Source organism: Lacerta agilis, chromosome 4 (genome assembly GCF_009819535.1).
Source record: "Lacerta agilis isolate rLacAgi1 chromosome 4, rLacAgi1.pri, whole genome shotgun sequence".
Taxonomy (NCBI): Eukaryota; Metazoa; Chordata; class Lepidosauria; order Squamata; family Lacertidae; genus Lacerta; species Lacerta agilis.
The window spans coordinates 59,199,830-59,220,548 of record NC_046315.1 but is presented as its reverse complement, the minus strand read 5'-3'; the positions used below and the strand labels follow the sequence as shown (position 1 = coordinate 59,220,548).

Sequence of the window (20,719 nt, the reverse complement as noted above, 5' to 3'; positions counted from 1 at the left end):
GCGAGGGATTGCTTAAATGCGCACTGACTCAGCGCACCTCTGAGGAAACCTTGCGCGCTGAGGACTGGTGGGGGGGGGGAGGGATTCCTCTTTCCCGGACGGGACTCCGGTTCCGTCAGCCACCTCGCACTTCAGAGGCAGGCGACAAGCGGGGAGGAGAACGCCGGGAGGAGGCCGTTCACGGCGTTCTAGCGCTTTCCCCGCTTGCGCAAGGCAAGAGGCTCTTCTTGCACCACCGACGCCGTCACAATCCACCGCCGCCTCTGCCTGGGGAGGGGGCGGGGCAACAGCAAGCAGCAGGCGGAGAGCCAGTGCACCACCGACGCCGTCACAATCCACCGCCGCCTCTGCCTGGGGAGGGGGCGGCGGCGGCGGCGGCAACAGCAAGCGGAGAGCCAGTGCAGCCCAAGGCCGAAGAGCCTCCAGTTCACGTCAGAGGCCCGGTGCACGTGACCAGCTAGCTCAGCGGCCCCCATTCCTGATGCATTGGGCCGCTTCCTGTGGGGAAAAAAGCCCGCCCTGCCCTCCTCCTCCCGGCTCGCTGATTGGCGGCAGAGCGGCAGAGCGTCGGGCCAGCGCCCCCTTACCCGCCTCCAGCCTCTGATCCGGGAAGCCACGCGCCGCTCTCAAGAGCGGAGGGCGCCGGCTCGGGAGTGTCTTCTGTCACTCTCGCTCCCGCCCGCCCTCGCCGTGGCGGGTGACAGGATCGCCTAGGAGACGGGCCGGGGTCTCGCGCGCGGACGGAGCCTGCCCATGGCAGAGGCCCGGGGTGGGGCGATGGGCCCGCTGGTTGGGGCCATCGATCAAGGGACCAGCTCCACGCGCTTCCTGGTAAGCGCAAGCCGGCGAGCGGCCGCCTCCGGGGACAGAGAGGGGGATGATGGAGTGACGGGAGGAGGAGGAGGAGGAGGCAGCGGCGGCGGCGGCGTGGTTGCCCTTGGTGGGAGCGTGGAGGACGGAGGCTGCTGAGAGGGGCTGGGCAGGTGCCAAGCGAGGTCTCCCCTTGCCCAGGTTCGCGGAGGGAGAGTAGGGGAAAGTGCCCTTGACCAGCTAAGAACGCCTTAAAAGAGGATACCCCACACACGGGGGCAGCTTCAGGGTCAGAGGGTTGCGTTTCGAGACCGGTAGGAGCCTCAGGGCTTAAAAAGCAAAGAAACCATTATTTTGTTATTACGCATGAAACACATCTAAGAGCAAGTGATTAATGCCTTTTCTACCTCTCTGTCTTTACATATAGGGCTGCTGATGTTGGCTTTGGTTTTTGTTTGTTTGTGTGCCCAGGGGTAATTGGAGAAGGGAATATTGGCTTCTCCTGGAATAGAGAGCAGTCAGACATAGAGCCCTGTTCTCACTTTATTCTCTTAACTGTTCTGCCTTTTTTCTTGTCATGCCGGGCAGTATGAGAGACAGGGAATTTCCACTCAGTCCTCTGATCTATGGTGTGGTGGATGGAAGTAGGCATGAGAGCTTTCTTTTACTCTGCTGGCGTTTCTTATCCTACAAGCCACAGTGCAGGATCCATTTGCTGTCTACCATAGATCACCTGTAGCATGTAAACTCATAGGTTGGTGGATGGAAAAGTTTATATAGGGAAGAAAAAAGATGAATAGAATCTGGTAACAACTTCTAACATTGTTGTTCCCGTTTCTTGCATTATTAGTGTTGTACTAAAAAGTTTAGCTTGGATTCTGGGCAATTCCAGTGTGAATGAAGCCTTGGAAAACAGGTGACACTGCTTCATCCAGAGATCAATATGCACTACAGGTAGTTGCATTTGTCAGAACTATGGTACCCTACTGTGACCTCAAAACTGAGGACAGTGAAATAAAAAATGGCTGGCAGGCAAGAAATGTCATCATTTACTTCACTCATGCACAGTTTGTATCCTGCTTAATCCAGTTTTGCAACTGTAGTGCTGTGCAAACTTGGGAATGTCCCTCTGAATTTGGTAACACAAGCATTTCTAAATATAATTTTATATATAAGGTAAAATCTTGTTTGTGTTTTTCACTCAGACTGTACTTGTATAGAGCAGGTGATTTTGTGTAATAATGTTTTCACCAGATTTAAGGGTTAAATCATTGTTTTTAGTAGTAGTAGTAGTAATAATAATAATCTTGGTCTGACCGCCCTCTCTTGTTCTTTAAGCATTTTCTTCACCCAACTTTTCTCTTTTCTTTTCTTTCTTTGCTTTTTAAAACTGGGCAAACATTCATAGAGGATCTGGCTGAAGTCCAGGAATCTGTTTTAACAAAGATTATGAAAACATCCAAGGTTAAAATAGATTTCAGGGACAGTTGAAGTCAAGAGTTTATTGCTGAAGTGGAATCACATCATAGATAAGGGGGATGTGTATCATACCATTAAAACAATTGCAGTGCATAAATGTACCCCCAAAAAAGGTACTAATTCTGCACCAGAGTTTTAAATTGCTTTGGTAGGATTTCCATGCATTCTGCTTACAATTTGGCATGAAGTACAAGAATGCCTTTGTCATTGTTTTATGTTCTTATGAACATCATTTTGCTTGCCTGTATCAGAGTAACAGGCTGCCAGATTTAGTACTAACTTTGTGTGCATATACAGCACATGTTAAAAGACCATTCTGGGACACCATTGAACCTGTAGGTTTCTATGAATTGCATATAAAAATCCATAAATGTGTTTCTATAGACACTATGAAAACATATGCTGTATTCTGAGGGGTAAATGCAACCCTGCAATATTATATCAGGATTATACAAGTATGTGTTTGTCCTGAAACATAAAGCCAGCCATGGGCTTGATACTTGTTTTATGTTTTGTTTGTTTATTAATAAATTTACAACCTGCCTTTCAGGATTCATTGCCCTTCTAAGGCAGTGTATAGAAAACTACAGAACATGATAGACAAAATCAGCACCGTCAAATTAAAATCCATATTATACCCCATTTACAGTGAGCAATGATACTTCATCAGAACACAGCTATTAATAGAACACAGACTGAAATTAAATGACTTTAAGAATTCTATTGAAAATAAACAATGATAGGGCCATGGTTATTTCCACGAGTGCAGAAAGAAATGTGCTTGGTACCCAAGCTGACATCTCTTATTGATGGACCAGAGAGCAGTACCTCAGAAGCTGATCTTAAAGCTTGAGCAAGCTCATACAGCTGCAGGTGGTCCTCCGGATAACGTAGTCCCAACCCATTTTGGGTTTTAAGGCCAAAACCAGTACAGTGGTACCTCGGGTTAAGAATTTAATTCGTTCTGGAGGTCCATTCTTAACCTGAAACTGTTCTTAACCTGAGGTACCACTTTAGCTAATGGGGCCTCCTGCTGCTGCTGTGCCGCTGCCCCACAATTTCTGTTCTCATCCTGAAGCAAAGTTCTTAACCTGAGGTACTATTTCTGGGTTAGCGGAGTCTGTAACCTGAAGCGTCTGTAACCTGAAGCATCTGTAACCCGAGATATTACTGTAGTTTAAATTGGGCTCAGAAGGAGATAGGCAGCTAAATGTTTGTTGCCTTCTTGGCCATTAGACCCACTATTGGTCTTGTCCACTCAATCTGCCAAAGTCTATATTTGCATACAGGAAAAGTCCCTAACTCACCAACGGTTTGAGACCCATTGCCTACTTTCACCTTGTTTAGCTGGCCAGTCGAAGTCATTCCTGGGGAGTGACTGCTGTCACATGCTGACAGTTTCTAGCAGCTACAGCTGAGACCAGAGTGCAGGATGGGGACCGAAGGTGGACAAACTACCCTAGAAGGAGCATTGCTTAATCTGTCTATCCTTCTTCTGAACAAAATAAAGTATAGAAAAATATATTTTTTTAACTTCATCCATTGGTTTTATATTGGAATTGAGTCTTAATGTATACAACTCCTCTGTATATATTGTTATAAAACATCTTCCTGAAAAAGAAGTAATGGTCTGGGTACAGCAACAGGTGCAGCACATGCTTCTCTTATATGAAAGAGTTAATACTTAGAGAGTAAAATAAGTTCAATGAACCCCAAGCCAATGATTAACAACTGTTTGAGTACTTTGGAAGCATCTCCCTCTTAGAAGCATTCCTAAACATTCCTCTGTTGATCCTCACCTTTGAACTACATAGTTACATTAACTGAAAAGCAAATCTAAATTTAGAATAAAAGATTTGGTAGAGAATATTTAAATCAAACAGAAAATGTTTCACAAATAGTTCATACATATTAATTATCCACACTTCTTTGAGACTATTTGCTAGATGACACAAAAGTACAGGATGTTTCTTTTAATGGGCCAACATGAGTTGAATTTCAGGAAAAACTCCTTTAGTCTTTTAATAGCAGGAGCTGTCTGAGGCCCTCCTGTGCTATTCTCTGCATTTCAGAAGGAAGCATCCTTGAGGTCAGTCCACTGAGTGACATGGATGGTTGGGGCTGGAATCTAGCAACATGTTGAGGACTATAGATTAACCACCATTGCTGTATAGCAGAAGTTTTCAACCTTTTTGAGTCCATGGCTCCCTTAACTAACTACATTCTTTCTGTGGTACCCCTGTGAGGCTCAGAAGCCCAGTTATGTCACCCCTTTTCCAAACACCCTCTCATGGAGGGTTCGTCTCCTCTCCCCTCTCCTTGGGAGTCCTCCAGACAGCTGCTGCTGCTGTCCTTGGTCTCTGAGCTGCCCCTAAAAAGAGAGGTGCCTCCCAGAGGCAGCATTCACCTGTGCAGTTTATAGCCAGGGTTGCTGCAATAAACAGCTGTGCAAGCCTTGGGGAGGCAGAGATGCAAGAGGGCATCAGAGGAGAGAGGGAAGGAAAGAGTGACAGTGTTGTCCGCTGCACCCCTGACCATCATTCAAGGCACCTCAGAGTGCCACGGCACACTGGTTGAAAACCACTGGTGTATAGAATTGCAGCCATAGCCCTGCATTGATTCAGAGTTCACTAAAGATAATGGCCTGTTTTAAATGATCCACTTCCAGCACCATTCTTATTAAACTATTCAGAAACTGTCACAGGTAGGTAGCTGTGTTGGTCTGCCATAGTCAAAACAAAATAAAAAATAAAAAAATTCCTTCCAGTAGCACCTTAGAGACCAACTAAATTTGTTCTTGGTATGAGCTTTCGTGTGCATGCACACCTCTTCAGATACACACAGTGTGTATCTGAAGAAGTGATAAGGAACATAATTTCAAAATTGGCATGAACATGCAAACTTATTGATCTTTTGAAGTGATTTGATATCTTTTAGATTTTCATAACACGTTAGAAACTGCATAGAAAGCATAATTATTTGGACACTTGAGAGAGTTTGTGATTTATTTAGGTTAGTAGTTTATTTAGATTAATAAATATGTACTTTGGGAAAGAATAATCAATTATGTCTAACCGTTGATTTCAACATTTTTATCTTCAGTGTCACTTAACAGTATAAATATAGAAATTACTTGGACTGATTTCTAAAATCTTAAAACAAATGGAAATTATTATATTGTGATAAAGTTCAGCACCACTATAGTAAATAGATTATATTATATTCCTGTATGTGTACCTGTTAGTGGTTTGTTTGTTTTAAAAGCAAATTGACTCTTCACCCTTCTTTTTAATGGTGACTCAGACTTTTAGGGTGGTATCCTTAATCTACCTCTTTTTTTGTTAGTAATCCTTTCAAAGGGAGGCTCCAGAAACTGCTGCTCCCTTTGTCTCCATGGATGATTAACCTTCCTATCATTGCAAAATTGAGCCATATGGTTGCAAAAGCCATAATATAACTCATGGTCCAGAAGTCTTTGCTTCCAACTGATTTTTTTAAAATAAAAAAACCTCCAGGTTCCTGTAACATGTGGTTTAGTGGCCTCTTCTAGAGTTAAGCAAGTATTTCTTGCATCATTTTGCTCTTTGACAATTTTCTGTTATGTATAATATAGTCTTTGTTAGGGGAGTTAACTTCTGAATGCTCCTGAAACATATCTTCAAGTAACTGTTCGAGAGGCGGGTGCCAAGCTTCTTTGTCTGCCTCTCCCTCTAATTATGTTTTTACAAACTGGTTTGGTGTTCTTTTATGCATTACAGGTCTTTAATGCAAAAACAGCTGAGCTGTTGAGTTACCACCAAGTAGAAATCCAACAGAAATTCCCCAAAGAAGGGTAGAGTATTTTTTTTCTTTGCATACTTGACCACTTTTCATTCAGGCTGCAATCCTAACCATATCTACTTGGAAGTAAGTCCCATTGAATTCAGTAGAGCTTTCTTCCAGGTAATTGGGGTTAAGACAGTAGCCATGGTGTGATATTGTTAAACTTTAAATTCTACATGAGCAGAAAGTCACTTCCACTCTTCACTTTGCTTTGTCCCTGTGAATTTATGCCCATTGCTCCCTCTGACTGCAGCCATCCACTCCATGCCTTTCAGAAGTACACTGGAGACCACAGGGGGCTGCAGTGAGGAGTAGGGGATGGGAAAGACGTGTTTCTTGGGTGGTGTTTCATTCACATGTCTTTGGATCCAAGCCTGCATGTTCCCACTTAAGCCAGTGAAATGGTTTGTAGGCATATGAGGCAAAGTTTGGAAGACGGAAGTCATTGCATTAATGTAATATACTTTTCTGTTTGTCTTTGTTACTGTATTTGTTTTTAATCAATAGCCTCAGTAGTGGATGTTGGGTTGGGGTTGTGTTGCTGCAGAAGAGGATGGGGTAGGTGGCGCTGGTGCATTTTTACCACACCAACCACACTACTACCCCACTCCCCCCTCCCAACATCTCCCAGTAAGTAGCAGCACCATGACCAACCAGAGGTCAGGTGAACAGAAGTGGCACTGGGTTAGCCTTGCACAACATTTTTTTGAGTTGGAAAAGCAGCAGCCAATATAGCTTGCCTTTGATGTATGGGCTCTTCAGCTCTCTCTTCTTTTCTGCTTCTTAACAATTTTATGGTAAGAGGAATTAATGCTAAAAATCCACTAGATTCTGCTTTGTGACAAACTGGTTGATACTAATTGAAAATTATGTCAGTAAATTGTCATTCATTTCTAATGCATTGGTAGCAGAGTTTCCCAAACTTTGGTCTCCAGCTGCTTTTGGACTACAGTTTCCATAATCTCTGACAATTGGTCCTGCTAGCTATAGATGATGGGAGTTGTAGCCCAACAACAGCTGGAGACTCAAGTTTGGGAAACCCTGCGTTGGAGGAAACAGATGAGATTTCGTGATATTTGTGTACATAATGCCAGATGCAAAATACAGATTTCTGATACTAACCTTGGTTTTCTCTATGCTTATCTTATCTGTTCAAGGTGGGTAGAACAAGATCCAAAGGAAATACTACACTCTGTCTATGAATGTGTTGAAAAAACATGTGAGAAGCTGAAACAACTGAATGTGGACATTGCCAGTATAAAAGGTATTTACCACATTTTCATTAAAAAAATAATCATTTTTTGAAGCAGTGGTCAGGAAGGGTACATTTCTGAACTTTTCTTTAGGAATAAAACTGATATGTTAAACTATTCTAGAGTGTAGCATATTGGTGTGTTATTTTGTCAGCGTTTCCTTTCATAAGATGGGATAAGCTGGAAATGAGGCAATAAATAGGTTGCGGTTTGTGCAATGCTGTTCTGGAAACCCAAGGGAAGTGTGTGGTCTCTTGCACAGGGATTTCAGCCATCCCTTCCAAAAGGCAGCCTGCCCTCTTTATTTCTCCCCCACCCCAGATTAAGGGATTGCCCAGTGTAGCATTTTATTTAGTGCAAAGGGCTGCTGCTGAAAGCAAGTTCTGGTAAATTCTCTTGCCCCTCTGCCAAATGTGTTCACAGGAGCACTTTGTGAATACATAGGTTTCTCTGGATCCTAACCAGTATATTTATCCTGAGAGTAAATTGTATTAAGAATGGGGGGTGGGGGGGAAGAATTAACAGGGAAAGTGTTTAAACAATGGAAATTATGGAAAGTATTGAAATATTTCTAAAAAGATGAAGTATGCCGTGTCAAATCCAGCAAATGTTAAAATTTCATTCTGTTTTTAAGCTGTTGGTGTCTGCAATCAGAGAGAGACAACTGTGGTTTGGGACAAACAAACTGGAGAGCCTCTCTATGATGCTCTAGGTAAGTATTTTTTTTAATAGGGATGTAGTTTTCCACTCGACTGTGCTAATCATTTTATTTATTTATAATGTAGTATAGTGACCTTCCTGAAGCTAATTTATCTTGGAATCCAATCCTATGAGTGAGATGTATCCAGTACGGTGCAAGCAGTAATCTACTTGCACAACAGGACTTCCCCTTCCTCTTCTCTCTCTGTACACCCATAAAATTTACTCCAGAGGGTTCCCCAATCCTCTGTAGCAGGTTTTTAGAGTCCACAGTGGGGCTTCAGTGGAGAGGTTGGAGGTTCTGTTGCGCAACTGGAAGTCTGTTGTTCCAGCAGAACAGCAGCATTGAACGCAACCCTATGTCATTTTCATCTCAGTAAAATTACTTCTACAGTTTGATTCTTCCCCCTTTTTATCAAATGCTTGATCTCTAAATTATACTTAGTCATGTTGAATTATTAAGTTTTTTATTGTAAAAAAATACATAGAGATACATGAGTGTGGGGGGGGCATGTATTAAGGTGAGTTTGTACAGTGTGAATTTAAGCTCGCTGGTGTAGTTTAGAGTTCCTTTTTAAAAAATGACAACTGGCCTGCTATTTGCTTTCAGCTTTGGGTCTGAATGGCATTAGCCTTTAGTTAACTGTTATTCATTCATCTGATTGATCTAAATATTTCTAACAAACAGCCTGTTAAACTGTATTTGGTTCTTGTAGAATGTTGTATCATTGTGGTGCATATCACATGGTTTTAGTTGTATTAGCTCTATAATAAGAGGGAAACACGTTTTTAATATCTTACTCAGTTTAAGCTGATGCCGGCTTGTTAATAGCCACTTCACAGTACCATGTTGCCTGCAACAAGCAAGAATTATCCCCAGGAAGGGATACTTTCATTATTTATTGTTCAAGTGGTCTGTGTGTGCCAGAACATTGAACACTTAATATGTGAGGACTTTTGCTCACATATTTGCAAGCCTGGGTTAAATCTAATTATATTATAATCATGAATCCTTTCATGAAAGGCAGATTCTTAAAAACCCTAAAAGCTATGACAAGGGGGTCAAAACTCTGTTTATGTAGCAGTACTCACTCATCCACACTACATGATTAAGGGAGAGGATAACACAGTCCATAATGAAGCAACCCCTCCCCCCAAAAAATCAATTTAAAAACATATTTCTGCTTCTGTGGGAGAAATGCCAGAACACACAAGCTCTGCTTGGTGTGTAGAAGTTATTTGGAGAATAACTTCTCTGTGGTGGAAGCCTGAATTACTGAATTTTTCAGTAACATAGCCCTAATCAATCACTTGTGTTTGTCTTTGTGTTATAGTGTGGCTTGACCTAAGAACCCAGTCTACTGTTGAGCGACTGCTTAAAAAAATTCCAGGGAACAATAAATCCTTTTTTAAGGTAAAATCTCTTGTTGTTTTAACAATATAGGGAAGTGAGGTGTTGATGTGAGATTTTTAACACATTGTACTTGTTTTGTAGTGAATACAGTTTAGGTTATCATAGCACAGGGATAGCCTAACTACTGTTGTCAATGCTCTGGTAACCTCTTGGTTAGATTACTGCAATGTGTTATATCTGGCTCTGAAGATGGTTCAGAAACTTCAGCAGGTGCAGAATTTGGCAGCCGGGCAAGATGGTTTGAGCATATTCCACCAATCTTGGCCTGACTGTACTGGCTGCCAATTAGTTTCTGGGCCCCATTCAGATTGCTGGTTTTGACCTACAAAGCCTTAAACAGCTCAGGACCACAATACCTCAAGGACTGTCTCTCTCCATATGAACCTACTCCAATCCTGCGATCATAATCTGAGGCCCTTCTTCATTTGCTTCCTCTGCGATACGTCCAGAAGGTGGTAACACAAGAATGGGCCTTTTCTGCAGTGGCTCCCTGTTTGTGGAATGCTCTTCCCAAGGAGGTTCAGCTGGTACCTTCATTTAGGTGCCAGATGAAAACATTCCTCTTCAGGCATTTGACTGATTAACATCCTATACTATTTTAAATGTGTTTGTGCAAGGCAGGTTTATTGGCTTGCACATGGTGCGGTGTGTGTGTCTGTCTTGTTTTTTATGTTGTGAACTGCCCTGAGATCTACAGATGAAGGGCAGTATACAATTTTAATACAGTAAATAAGAGTAAGAATAATTTTCCTTGAGAATACTGAGAAAGGAGAGCAGAAAGCATGTTTTTAAAAGTTGAAGGAAGTATATGTGTTATCACTTGTAAGAAGGGTTAAATTATTCCTCCTATGTGTGAAGGTAGGAACAAGTAGGATAGCAAGCATTCCTTATTTACTAAGAATATGAAACTACCTAAATTTTCATAGAAATAGATTATGATACAAGAGGTTATTTAATGACTTCACTGTCAATTCATCTATTCCAAGCTACACAGAAATTGCCCCTCAGTGTTGGCATATTTCCTAGACATTGCCAAAATAAAATTATTTAGGAACATATGAGTAAAACAGCCTCTTAACCTATTTGCTTTGAAAGCTTCCACTATATAATGCAGGAGTTCTTTCTTTCTGATTGCCTCCATCATTATTTGCTTTCCAAACACAGTCAGATAACCTGTATAAAAACATGACCTTTAGTATATGTTTCCGTCTGTTTTGCTACGTGGCAGGTCTTCAAACTACCTGTTCTCTTGATCTTTGATCATGTTGGATTTTGGTACACGCAGGGTTTACAATACCAGAGAGTGACTGATGCTAATGACCCTTTTATTGTGCTTCTGCTACAGATGAACCTTTTTATTGCTGGTGTTTCTCCTTCATGTTCTGAAAATCTTTCATTTTTGCAGAATAAGACAGGCCTCCCACTTAGCACATATTTCAGTGCTGTGAAACTTTGCTGGCTTCTGGACAATGTGAAGGAGGTCAGGCAAGCAGTTCAGGAAAGGCGAGCTCTGTTTGGTACCATTGACACATGGCTAATATGGGTATGTCTCAATAGGCTATATAGAAATCAACTTCTTTTGCTTTATACTTTCTCAATTTTAATCAAACAACATTCAGCATTTTCTAACCAGGAAATCAGTTTTCACTGCCACCTCATCAGAATCATACGTGTGCCTATATAATCTGCCTCCAACATTATTTGCAGCAGAATGTAATACACCTGAATAAAATGGGCACACATCAGTTATGGTCAACAGGTTTTAAGTACTCACCTTCCCCTAGCTTGTCTCATAAAGTATCAGGGTGCTAATGTTTTATCTTGTGAACTGCCCTGAGATCTTTTGGTGAAGGGCGGTATATAAATTTTATAAATATAAATAGTGTGTGTCAGATACTAATAATCCAAGGGATCATGGCTGCTACCCTTCCATGCATTCAGTAAATACAGTGGGATTGTGCATGCCTAGCCACACACACCTAGCAGATGCATGTCTGACGTAAGGATGAAAGGATACAAAAGTATTTACGGCTCCTGCGCTTAAAAGGGAACTTTGGCCAATTAGGCTTCTTGATCATGTGAATCATACACTTTCATATTAATGCTGAATTTGTAGCCACGCCAGGGAATGAGGGAGGAATGGACAGTGGGTGTGATCCTGCTTCACTCTCATGAATTCATTGAACACGTGGAGAGTGAACATGTGCATAAACCTCTAAGATCTTGCATAAGAGTAAAATTCCAGTACATGTCCTAGAAGCAGGAGTTTTCAAAAGCATTGCAGCCATTAAAATGGGAGTTCTAATGACCACCACCATTGTGTCCCAGAGAAAAGGGGTAGCTGTGTTATCTACATCATTTTCCTTAAAATAATATTGAAGGGCTTTCAAAACATTTTCTCTGGCTAGAGAGTTTGTAAGTAAAGTTGGGTGGAACGACCAAGTTTGTGAACTATGTTTCCCCCCTTCCCAGATGGAGAGTAACTTCAACCAGGGTATAGTCAGTGATTTTTATATTTCCAATATTAGTAGATGTGACTGGTGGGATCAATCATTGTGTAATAAAAATGAAATTTAGCCTGGACTGTGATGTATAGCAGTTAGAACTAACCGCAAAACTGAAATCGCTGGGGTTTTGTTCACTCCAAATGTCATATAGACCCCCTTTCTGTGATGTTCTCAGTAAAGTATATGAGTCCTTGATCTTTTCACTCTTGCCTTTGAAGAAAGATTTGCCTTTGAGAAAAGGCTTGCTGTATTATTCCTGCATACATATACTACATTAAGATAACTGTTCCTATTAAAGTCAAATACTGGGTTCTCCAAATGATCATGACATCCTCAGAAGCAGCCTTGGTGCCCACCAGTACTCCCTGCCACTCCCTATTTTATTTTAGTTTAATGAGGGTTTGGGGGGGGGAGGGTAAGCATCACCAGTTTTCCTTCTATAGTGACTATAACTGTTTCTTATATTTCTGAATGTGCCCTGTGAGCAGGAAAAGATTGGGGATCCTTGACCAAATTCTTTAAATATAGTAATAGTGAACAGTGGTCTACCAGATTTCCAACTTCCATTTCTAGGGAAGCAGTGACGAGCTTCTAGTTTTACTGATTTGTCTTTGCTTATTATTATTATTTTAATTTAAGAGTTTAACAGGTGGAAAAAATGGAGGTATTCATTGCACTGATGTAACCAATGCCAGTAGAACAATGCTGTTCAACATTCATTCGTTAGAATGGGATACTGAACTCTGCAAGTAAGTAACTTGTCTGTCCATCTGCTTCAGTGCCTAGATTTGCTTTGGCCATACTGACGTACAGATTCTAAGCAGGTTTACTTGGAAATAAATTCTGTTAGCTGAGTGGCATTTGGTCCTAATAGTTGTTTTTCCAGGGTCACATGTGAAAAACTTCTAAATGGTCTGTGTTCTGAAACTAAAGAACAAGTTGTTGCTTAATATGAACGAGTTTATCTGATTCCGGCTTTGTGATGGGGATCCACGTGGAGCTGTATGTGTTTGAAAGATTAGTACACAATAGATTCTGCAGCTATTATTGCTTATGGTAAAGATTCAAATCCAGCTTGTCAAATAGTGGGTGGTCACAAGATGCATCACAATTCTGTGCAGATATCATGCTATAGCTGTAAAATATTGGGCATGAAATCTTGTCTGAATTAACCATTAGACTCTAAACTGGTAGGCCTCAAAATGTTATTGGATTACATCTACCATCATCCATGCTTGTTGGAGCTGGTGGAAGTTGGAGTCCAACAACATTTTCAGGGCCACAGGTTCCTCTCCAATTGGTAAAATTGATGTTCACTTCTTCCTCAAATTATACAAGACTCACTTTTAAAAATTAATCTCGCACTGTGTTTAACACACTTTAATCAAATTTAATTTGAGTGTGGAATTTCAATTGGTTAGGTACAACCAAACATGCATTCATGGATTTTCTGTGATAACCTGATGGGAGCAGTTCATTCCATAACTGAGAGAACATTTGGATTTAATTGTGAAATATCTGGTGGCATTTTTCTATATCCCAGCTAGCAAATAATTCTGTTTTAACCTTTGAGAAGCGAAAGTAGTATTGTCATTTATTAGTAGAATACGTAAGATTGTTACTACTGGCTGCTTGTAAACTATTATTGAGGCACCTGTAGCAATGGGGAAGGTGATCATTGGAGCTGGGAGAGATGCACACATAAGCTCAGGTCAAATCAAGCTCCAGAATAAGTAGAAAAGAGAGTTATGCATGAAGTGTTTAGATCTACACATCACGAGGGCTTGCAAACCTTTGCAACAATTTTTAAGCAAACGATAGCTTTATTAGCTAAGGAGAAGCTCAAGTGGGACCTCTGTTGGCCACACAAAGTTTTAGTTTGGTAATACAGTGGTGCCCTGCTAGACGAATGCCTCGCTAGACGAAAAACTCGCTAGACGAACGGCATTCGTCTAGCGGAAGCTGCCCCGCAAGATGAAAAAGTCAATGGGGCTGCTTCGCAAGATGAAAAATTTTCGTCTTTTTTTTTTTTTTTTTTTAGCGGAGCGCGGCTGTCATTGCCACTTTGCTGGACAAAAAAATTCGTAGAACGAATTATTTTCGTCTAGCGGGGCACCACTGTAGTGGTAAACCAGATTCCAGTTTTAACCAATCAGAAGAAGCATTTAGGTGGACATTTCTTGTTTTGAGGCAAACATTATGGGCCCCATATATTCTCCATCCACCCCCAGTTCAACTTTTTAATTAACAACCATGAATAATTTTGTATTAACTTTTGAAAAATGTTGGGTTTCCTCCCCAGATTTTTTGGAATTCCTATGGAAATACTTCCCAAAGTGCGGAGTTCCTCGGAGATCTATGGATTGATGGTATATATACAACTTTTCCTTAAATTCTTTTAGTTAACAACATATGTGAGAATTGTGCCTGCTTAATCTTGATCTAATAAGCTGGATAACTCAGTTCTGTGAAAAAGTTGTTTTTGTAAAACAGAAAGAATAGCTTTTAAATTGGACTGTTAACTACCTCACTTGAGAAAAGTTACATTTAGAAGATGATACAGTGGTACCTCAAGTTACAAATGCCTCAAGTTACAAACACTTCAGGTTACAAATTCCGCTAACGTGGAAGAGTTACCTCGAGTTGAGAACTAAGGCTGCAATCCTAACCTACGTTAACTAGAAGTAAGCCCCATTGAATTCAGTAGGACTTCTGGGGAATACATGGTTAGGGCTGTGCTTTAAGTTGGGGCAGAGTCCTGCAGAATTTGTGCACGTGGGCGGCTATTTTGAAAGTTATGAATGAGGTGTGTGTCAGTTTTTTGAGGGCTGAGTGTACATTTAAATCAGCTGAAGGACAGCAGGTTGTAGAAGGCTGTTGTAGACACTTCCACTAGGATCTAAGGTCAACTTCTCTAATGTTACAGTTGCACTGAAGGAGTTGATATTCTACAAATTTAAATGTTAGTGTAGAAAGCTGCTGTCTGAAATACCTTCATTATGTTCCTGGTTAGTGACTCATTGTGAGCATTGGAAGAGTCTTGGCGAGATGTAAGAACCCTTTCCCCGCAAAGACACACCCCTTCTCACTCTAGGAAGCCACTGGCAATCAGTGCACAGGCTGAACTCCTGCTATGTATGTTGATGTTGGGCCTTGCGGAGGGTGGGGTGGAGACTGAAGGGGGCTGAAGCACCATACATGTCTGGGCTATGGGAAATAGCTCGGTGGTGATTCAGCATGCCTGGTCCACTATAGAACACTCTGGATATGTTTTCCATTTGAAGATCAGCTACCATAATTTTGGTTTGAAAGTTCTGTACAATTATGAACTGGAAATGGTCTAAACTTTATTAAAGAAGTGATTGTTTAAATGGGTATAAAATCGCAAGACACTTTTATTCTGTATTCCCAGACCTGGCTTGTAGAACAGTTTGTCAGGAGCCCTCTTTTTAAACAAGTACTGCAGCTCGATTGAGTCACTAGCTAGAAGAAACTTTGACGTTCTTCTTAGTTCCCAGATTAGATAAAATCTTATCAGTGAATACTATATGAAAATATGCAATTACCCAATTTAAATTAGTTTATGAGTGCTCTTCACAAGAAAAGTATTCCAGCTACATGGACTGGGTGTTTTTCAATAGTGTGGCCCAAATCTCCTTTTGTGACCTCTGCAGCTCTAAAAAAAAAAAAAGCCATTTGCTTTAGACTCCAGTTTCTGAACTACCTTTAAATGGAAAGTGTTTGTGAAAGCAATAGAAATACTCACAAAAATTACTTGATACAGCTGATCTATTGCTTAAAATGAAACAAATTGTACTTTCATTTCCCTCAAGTAATAACTTCTCTGCTCTGTATGAGAAATAATGTTACTGGTGAATAGAGTACTGGTATCAGAAGTGGCCTTTTAAAATTAATTTAAAGCATTTGGATTGTTTACAATAATCAAAAATAGAGCTATAACGTTAGTGTCTTGAATACAACATAAACCATTGTGAATTCTTGTATTTCATTGTGGGATGTTTAGGGGAAGGTTTCAGACTTTTAAAAATAAAGGGCTTGACAAATAGTCAGTACTTCCCCCCCCCCCAATAGTCTCCAACTGAGTTGAAAGTGTTTCTGTACAAAAATATTTTAACCCAAATTAGAGTGGCTAAACTTTCAATATTATGAGTCTCGTACCTTTTTAATAATTGAAGAAGAGAAGAAATTGTTGCCGGTACAGCTTATCACAGTGCTACAAGAACAGGAAAAGCTGCCTGCTCCCTTCACTTACTTGTCAACTATTAACAATGCAGGATCTCGAATTTTGAAAGGTTTGGCCTCTGATATCAGTAATCTGATATTACTGTTAAGCAAGTACAGTAACTAAGGCTATATATACTTTGAGTCATTTGAGAATAGAAGAGTGAAGTCCGTTACTTTGAGTTATAAACCTTTTGAGTGCTTGCTTCAAAGTGTGTAGGTCTGATACTCATTTTACCCCAAACAGCAATTTATAGGAGGAGAATTGACTACTAGACTACCAAGCTTTGAAATTGTGAACTTGTTTGTCTCTCTTCCCCTCCTACCTTCCCACTACTTTCCTCGCTGACTATAGAAAATCTCCCTTACCTTGGTGAGTAGGATTGTGTTAGGATGTCCCCTACTCACATCTCCATCCATTCTGCTTAGATGCAGTGCATTTCTTTAGGGGAAATCCTGTAGCTTTTTGAAAGGGAATGTGTCAGGTGGCATCCTCAAATCAGACCGAATGAATTTGAAGCTTTTATTAGTGCTTCTGTTGAGGTGTTTCCACTCCCCACCTGCAAAAAAAAAAAAAGAGCTAAAATGGGAAACTACTATTTCTCACTCCTAACTCTCCTTGTGAAAGATTATATGAATTGAGGGCAAAAACACTGAAGAGGAGGAATACTAGTTTATGGTATATATCTCATCTCACCTTCAAAATGCTATTTAATAAGGTATCCCCAAATGGAAATGCACTGACTGTACTCTCTGCATGGCTTCACTGAAGTGCTACTGCTCAGTGTACGGAAACACACACACACACACACACATGCACCCTGCAAAAACAAAAACTGTTTTTGACGTGGGTGGCTTGGTGGGTACTAGGTGTTGGCATGCCTGGCTGTTTGCAAGCACACAAACATGTATTTCTTCTTTCTTTTTCAAGAAAACATCACAAACTGTTCGATGGTATCTTACAAAATGAGATCTGTGTGTTCTTCCGCTAGTATTCTGCCACAGTCACATTTGTATGTTAAGCACTGACCTCCCATTTTGAAGCATGTTGTTTACCATCTTATTGTAGCCCCACATGTTATCAGAAATCAAGTCATACTCTGTGATGTGCTTTAATATGTGTATAAATGGTAGAGCAAACACTAGCTCTTCAATGAACTGGGATTTGCTACCTCTGGATCTGAGGCACTCACCTCAGTGTGCCTAATGGTAACGCTATGGCTGTGCACTATCTGCCCCTTAGATTATTTCTTCTTTCCCCAAGTCAGTTCCAGTTTAGATGTGCTCGCTATGTATGTGGCCTATTTCACAGTGATATCAGTGGGCATATAGAAGTAAGGTTGTGTTGTGGCTGTCATATAGCGCATTTCCTGCTAAAACAGGGACCAGTTATCGCATCCTGGTTTCAGCCAAAGTTCAATCGTATAATGAACAATGTTAGAATTTTTGTGTTTTTTAATCTAAATATACATATAGATGGGCTGATATTCCATTTGTAACTAAAAGCCACTATTCTACCATTAAATGTAGTTTTCCATCATCTGGAAATATTGTATTGTTTGCATATACCAGTAAGATACTCAGTGGATCTGTTGCTAACTTGTATCCTGTTATACTTATTTCTGTTCCTGTTATGGAAGACCAATGTTGTAATTCTTATATCATTCAGGATTTGTAGCTTTTAAAGACTCTCCATAAGCTTTATCTTTGGTACCTGGTTTTTTCCCCCTCTCAGAAGCTATGGAGTTTGAAGAAACTGAATGCAAATTAAAATTGTCCCTTTGCCTTGTGTGGGAAATTATATATAATTGAGTAGTAAATTATTATTCGAGCTATATAATAAAGGTGGGTTTCTATGGCGCTGTAGTACAAGAGGGACTCTGCTGGACAAATTAAATAGCAAAGGATTTAATTTCTATTCCCCCCTCCCCCCATTAATAGAGATGTTATGTGGCCTTTCTGTTTTTCATGGCATGTAGGTGATTAATTTTACTTTTGAAAGACTGTGTGTGAGAATATTTGCATATAGCTCAACAGCGTTCATTATACTTCACGATCTTTATTTTTTAACAGCATTGATAGACTTGCTTGACTATGGCTTTGATGTTTTCTAGCTGTACATTGCTTCGGTTGTTCTTTAAATAATGGAAAACCTACTAGATGAAAATTAGTGATGTCGAATAACCTTTTAAAAATGTATTTGTTTTGCTATAGAGTTCTGGAGCTTTGACTGGCGTACCAATTTCTGGGGTGAGTTCCCTAATCGTGTTGTAATTTATTGGTACAATTTCTGAATACAGTGGAATGTTTGATAGACCTTGTTTTATTTTTTTAAAAAATGGAGGGGGTGCAGTCAGTAGAAACTACATGTCTAAAGTATCAGTTGTATAAGCTAGTAAAAATAAGTTTAAGCTGCAATCCCATATACACTTACCTTGGAGCCCATTGAGCTTAGTGGGACTTGTTTCTCAGTAGACTCATATAGGATTATGCAGTAAGTAGACTTAATTGAAAACATAACTAGCATCTAATGTGCCCAGCCTGAAGCCTGGAGCAGATGGTGTGAGTAACTACCACCAGTTACTGTGGAATTAAATAGGTGCTTCCAGCCAGACCTAAGTGCCAATAACTTTCATTTTAGGGATTTTAAACGGTGTTCCAATATCATGGAACACAAAGGGTAGCAGAATACAATGTATAAACTGAACCTTTCGCCTCTCTCCAGCCTCTGTGACGAAGGAAGGAAGGAAGGAAAGGGAACAGGTACTTGCATCCCATCCTGCCTGAAATGTATCTGCATAGGAGCTATGCTGCCCAGTGTAGATTGTCCAAGGTGATTTAAATTACCAAGAAAAAATACATTTAAGTTTCTTATACTATAATTCACGAGTTTCCAGAGCAACAAATTTTAATTGGTTGCAACAACAGTTAAAACAAGCCTTTAGACTACCTAAGAGCACAGAGGTCTGGTCATAAAGTTCCCTTATTTCTTGCACTACACAGTTATGTCTGCTAAGACAAAAGGGATGCAATTGTGAAATAAATGGATTTGCTTGGCCCTCTACTAATTCAAAAGGCATCTGACAAAATCACAGAAGGGAATTGTAGCTTTTAGCTTTTATGTAAAAGGCTAATTGCCCAGAATTTTCCACAAGTAAGGATAGTGATTACTTGGCAAAACAGTATTTTTCCATGAAAACAATTTAACTATATTTGAGAATCATAAATATTTATTATTTACACAATAAATGTATTGTATCAAATGCTTGTCCTCAAGTCTTTTTTTCCTTTTAGGAGAGAGGCAGGATTTTTATAGTGATGGATATAGTTTAAAAATAAGTGCAGAATATTTTTGAATAACATTCAAGTTTCATTTTTAAACTAGGTTGCTGTTGAAAGCAGCATTTACAGCACACTCCTATACATGTTAACTTAGAAGTAAGCCACACTGAGTTTGATAGGACGTGTGTAGCATTGCAGCCTTAATGTAAACAGAATTTTAAAGGCAAACATCTGATTTCATTCTTTTGGAAATGGGCATTCTTTCCATTTTCTCCTCTGCATTTTTGTTTGTTTGCATTTATTGGTATCGGTGCTTCTAAACTATTCTAGATGTGCAGAAAAACTAGGATTACTGTATCCACCATTCTGGATCTGCAAGAGGCCAAATTGTAAACAAAATAGACCTACTTTAAAAATTAAATATGCAGGTATACTTTGACTGAACTTTATGAATTATATGTACTTCCAGTGCTTAGGTGACCAATCTGCTGCTTTAGTGGGACAAATGTGCTTCAAAGATGGTCAAGCAAAAAATACGTAAGTTTAACCTGAGAACTGACACCTACATCATTGCACCCATAGATCTGATACAAGGGGGGGGGTGCGTGTTAGAGGATCAGCCACTTTTAGGAATGCACACTGTGGGATAGCCAGTGTAACACAATGGGTATGTGATGAAACTGTGAGTCAGGAAGATCCTACTTTGAATCTCACCTCTTGCAAGAACTCCTCCTTTGTGGCTTTCCAAATGTTGGACCTACAGACAATGGTCAGGATTGATGGGAGTTATAGTCTAACAGCATCTGGAGTGCTACATGTTCCTAAATCTTGATAATAATGAATCAGGTTGATTATTTTTTATTAACTTGCTACATACTTTAAAATGCATTTGAAATACCTTGCACACTTGTGTAAGAAAGAGTACATGGCCTGTTCTCCTTCCCCTTCAGTCTATTTCTGTCAGCAGTACTTCAGACCATGCCAGGCCCAGCAGATGAAGAAGAACTGGGTTTCTAATAAAATAAGTGTCCTGGGCTAAACATAGTCAGGAATAGGAGGTTCTGCAGTGCCTTGGTTGGAAAAGCACTCCATATCCTCACCCATTCCCAAACCCCTACCTTATTTCCTGTAGCTATTTGAATGGACTTTAAAATCGGAAGTCCACATGACTCAGTCTACCCAACAGGCTGGCCACATTTCTCCCTGGCTAG

At 40.3% G+C, this 20,719-nt stretch overlaps 1 protein-coding gene across 7 annotated transcripts in view; it reads left to right on the top strand.

Annotated features, from left to right (window-relative positions):
• The first annotated feature begins 598 nt into the window (after positions 1-598).
• GK (glycerol kinase) overlaps positions 599-20,719 on the top strand; it is a 39,803-nt gene continuing 19,682 nt past the window's right edge. For 3 of the 7 annotated variants that reach the window (XM_033147211.1, XM_033147212.1, XM_033147210.1), the window contains exons 1-11: positions 600-831; positions 6,048-6,121; positions 7,269-7,375; positions 7,999-8,076; positions 9,398-9,477; positions 10,883-11,020; positions 12,624-12,733; positions 14,287-14,353; positions 16,582-16,599; positions 18,441-18,476; positions 19,978-20,045. In XM_033147211.1, coding sequence (XP_033003102.1) covers positions 754-831; positions 6,048-6,121; positions 7,269-7,375; positions 7,999-8,076; positions 9,398-9,477; positions 10,883-11,020; positions 12,624-12,733; positions 14,287-14,353; positions 16,582-16,599; positions 18,441-18,476; positions 19,978-20,045 — 854 coding nt within the window. In that variant the 5' untranslated portion in view covers positions 600-753. Of the gene's footprint in view, positions 832-1,660; positions 1,765-6,047; positions 6,122-7,268; positions 7,376-7,998; positions 8,077-9,397; positions 9,478-10,882; positions 11,021-12,623; positions 12,734-14,286; positions 14,354-16,581; positions 16,600-18,440; positions 18,477-19,977; positions 20,046-20,719 lie in introns of all 7 variants that reach the window. The other 4 variants (XM_033147216.1, XM_033147214.1, XM_033147215.1 and 1 more) reach the window with 3 other exon arrangements.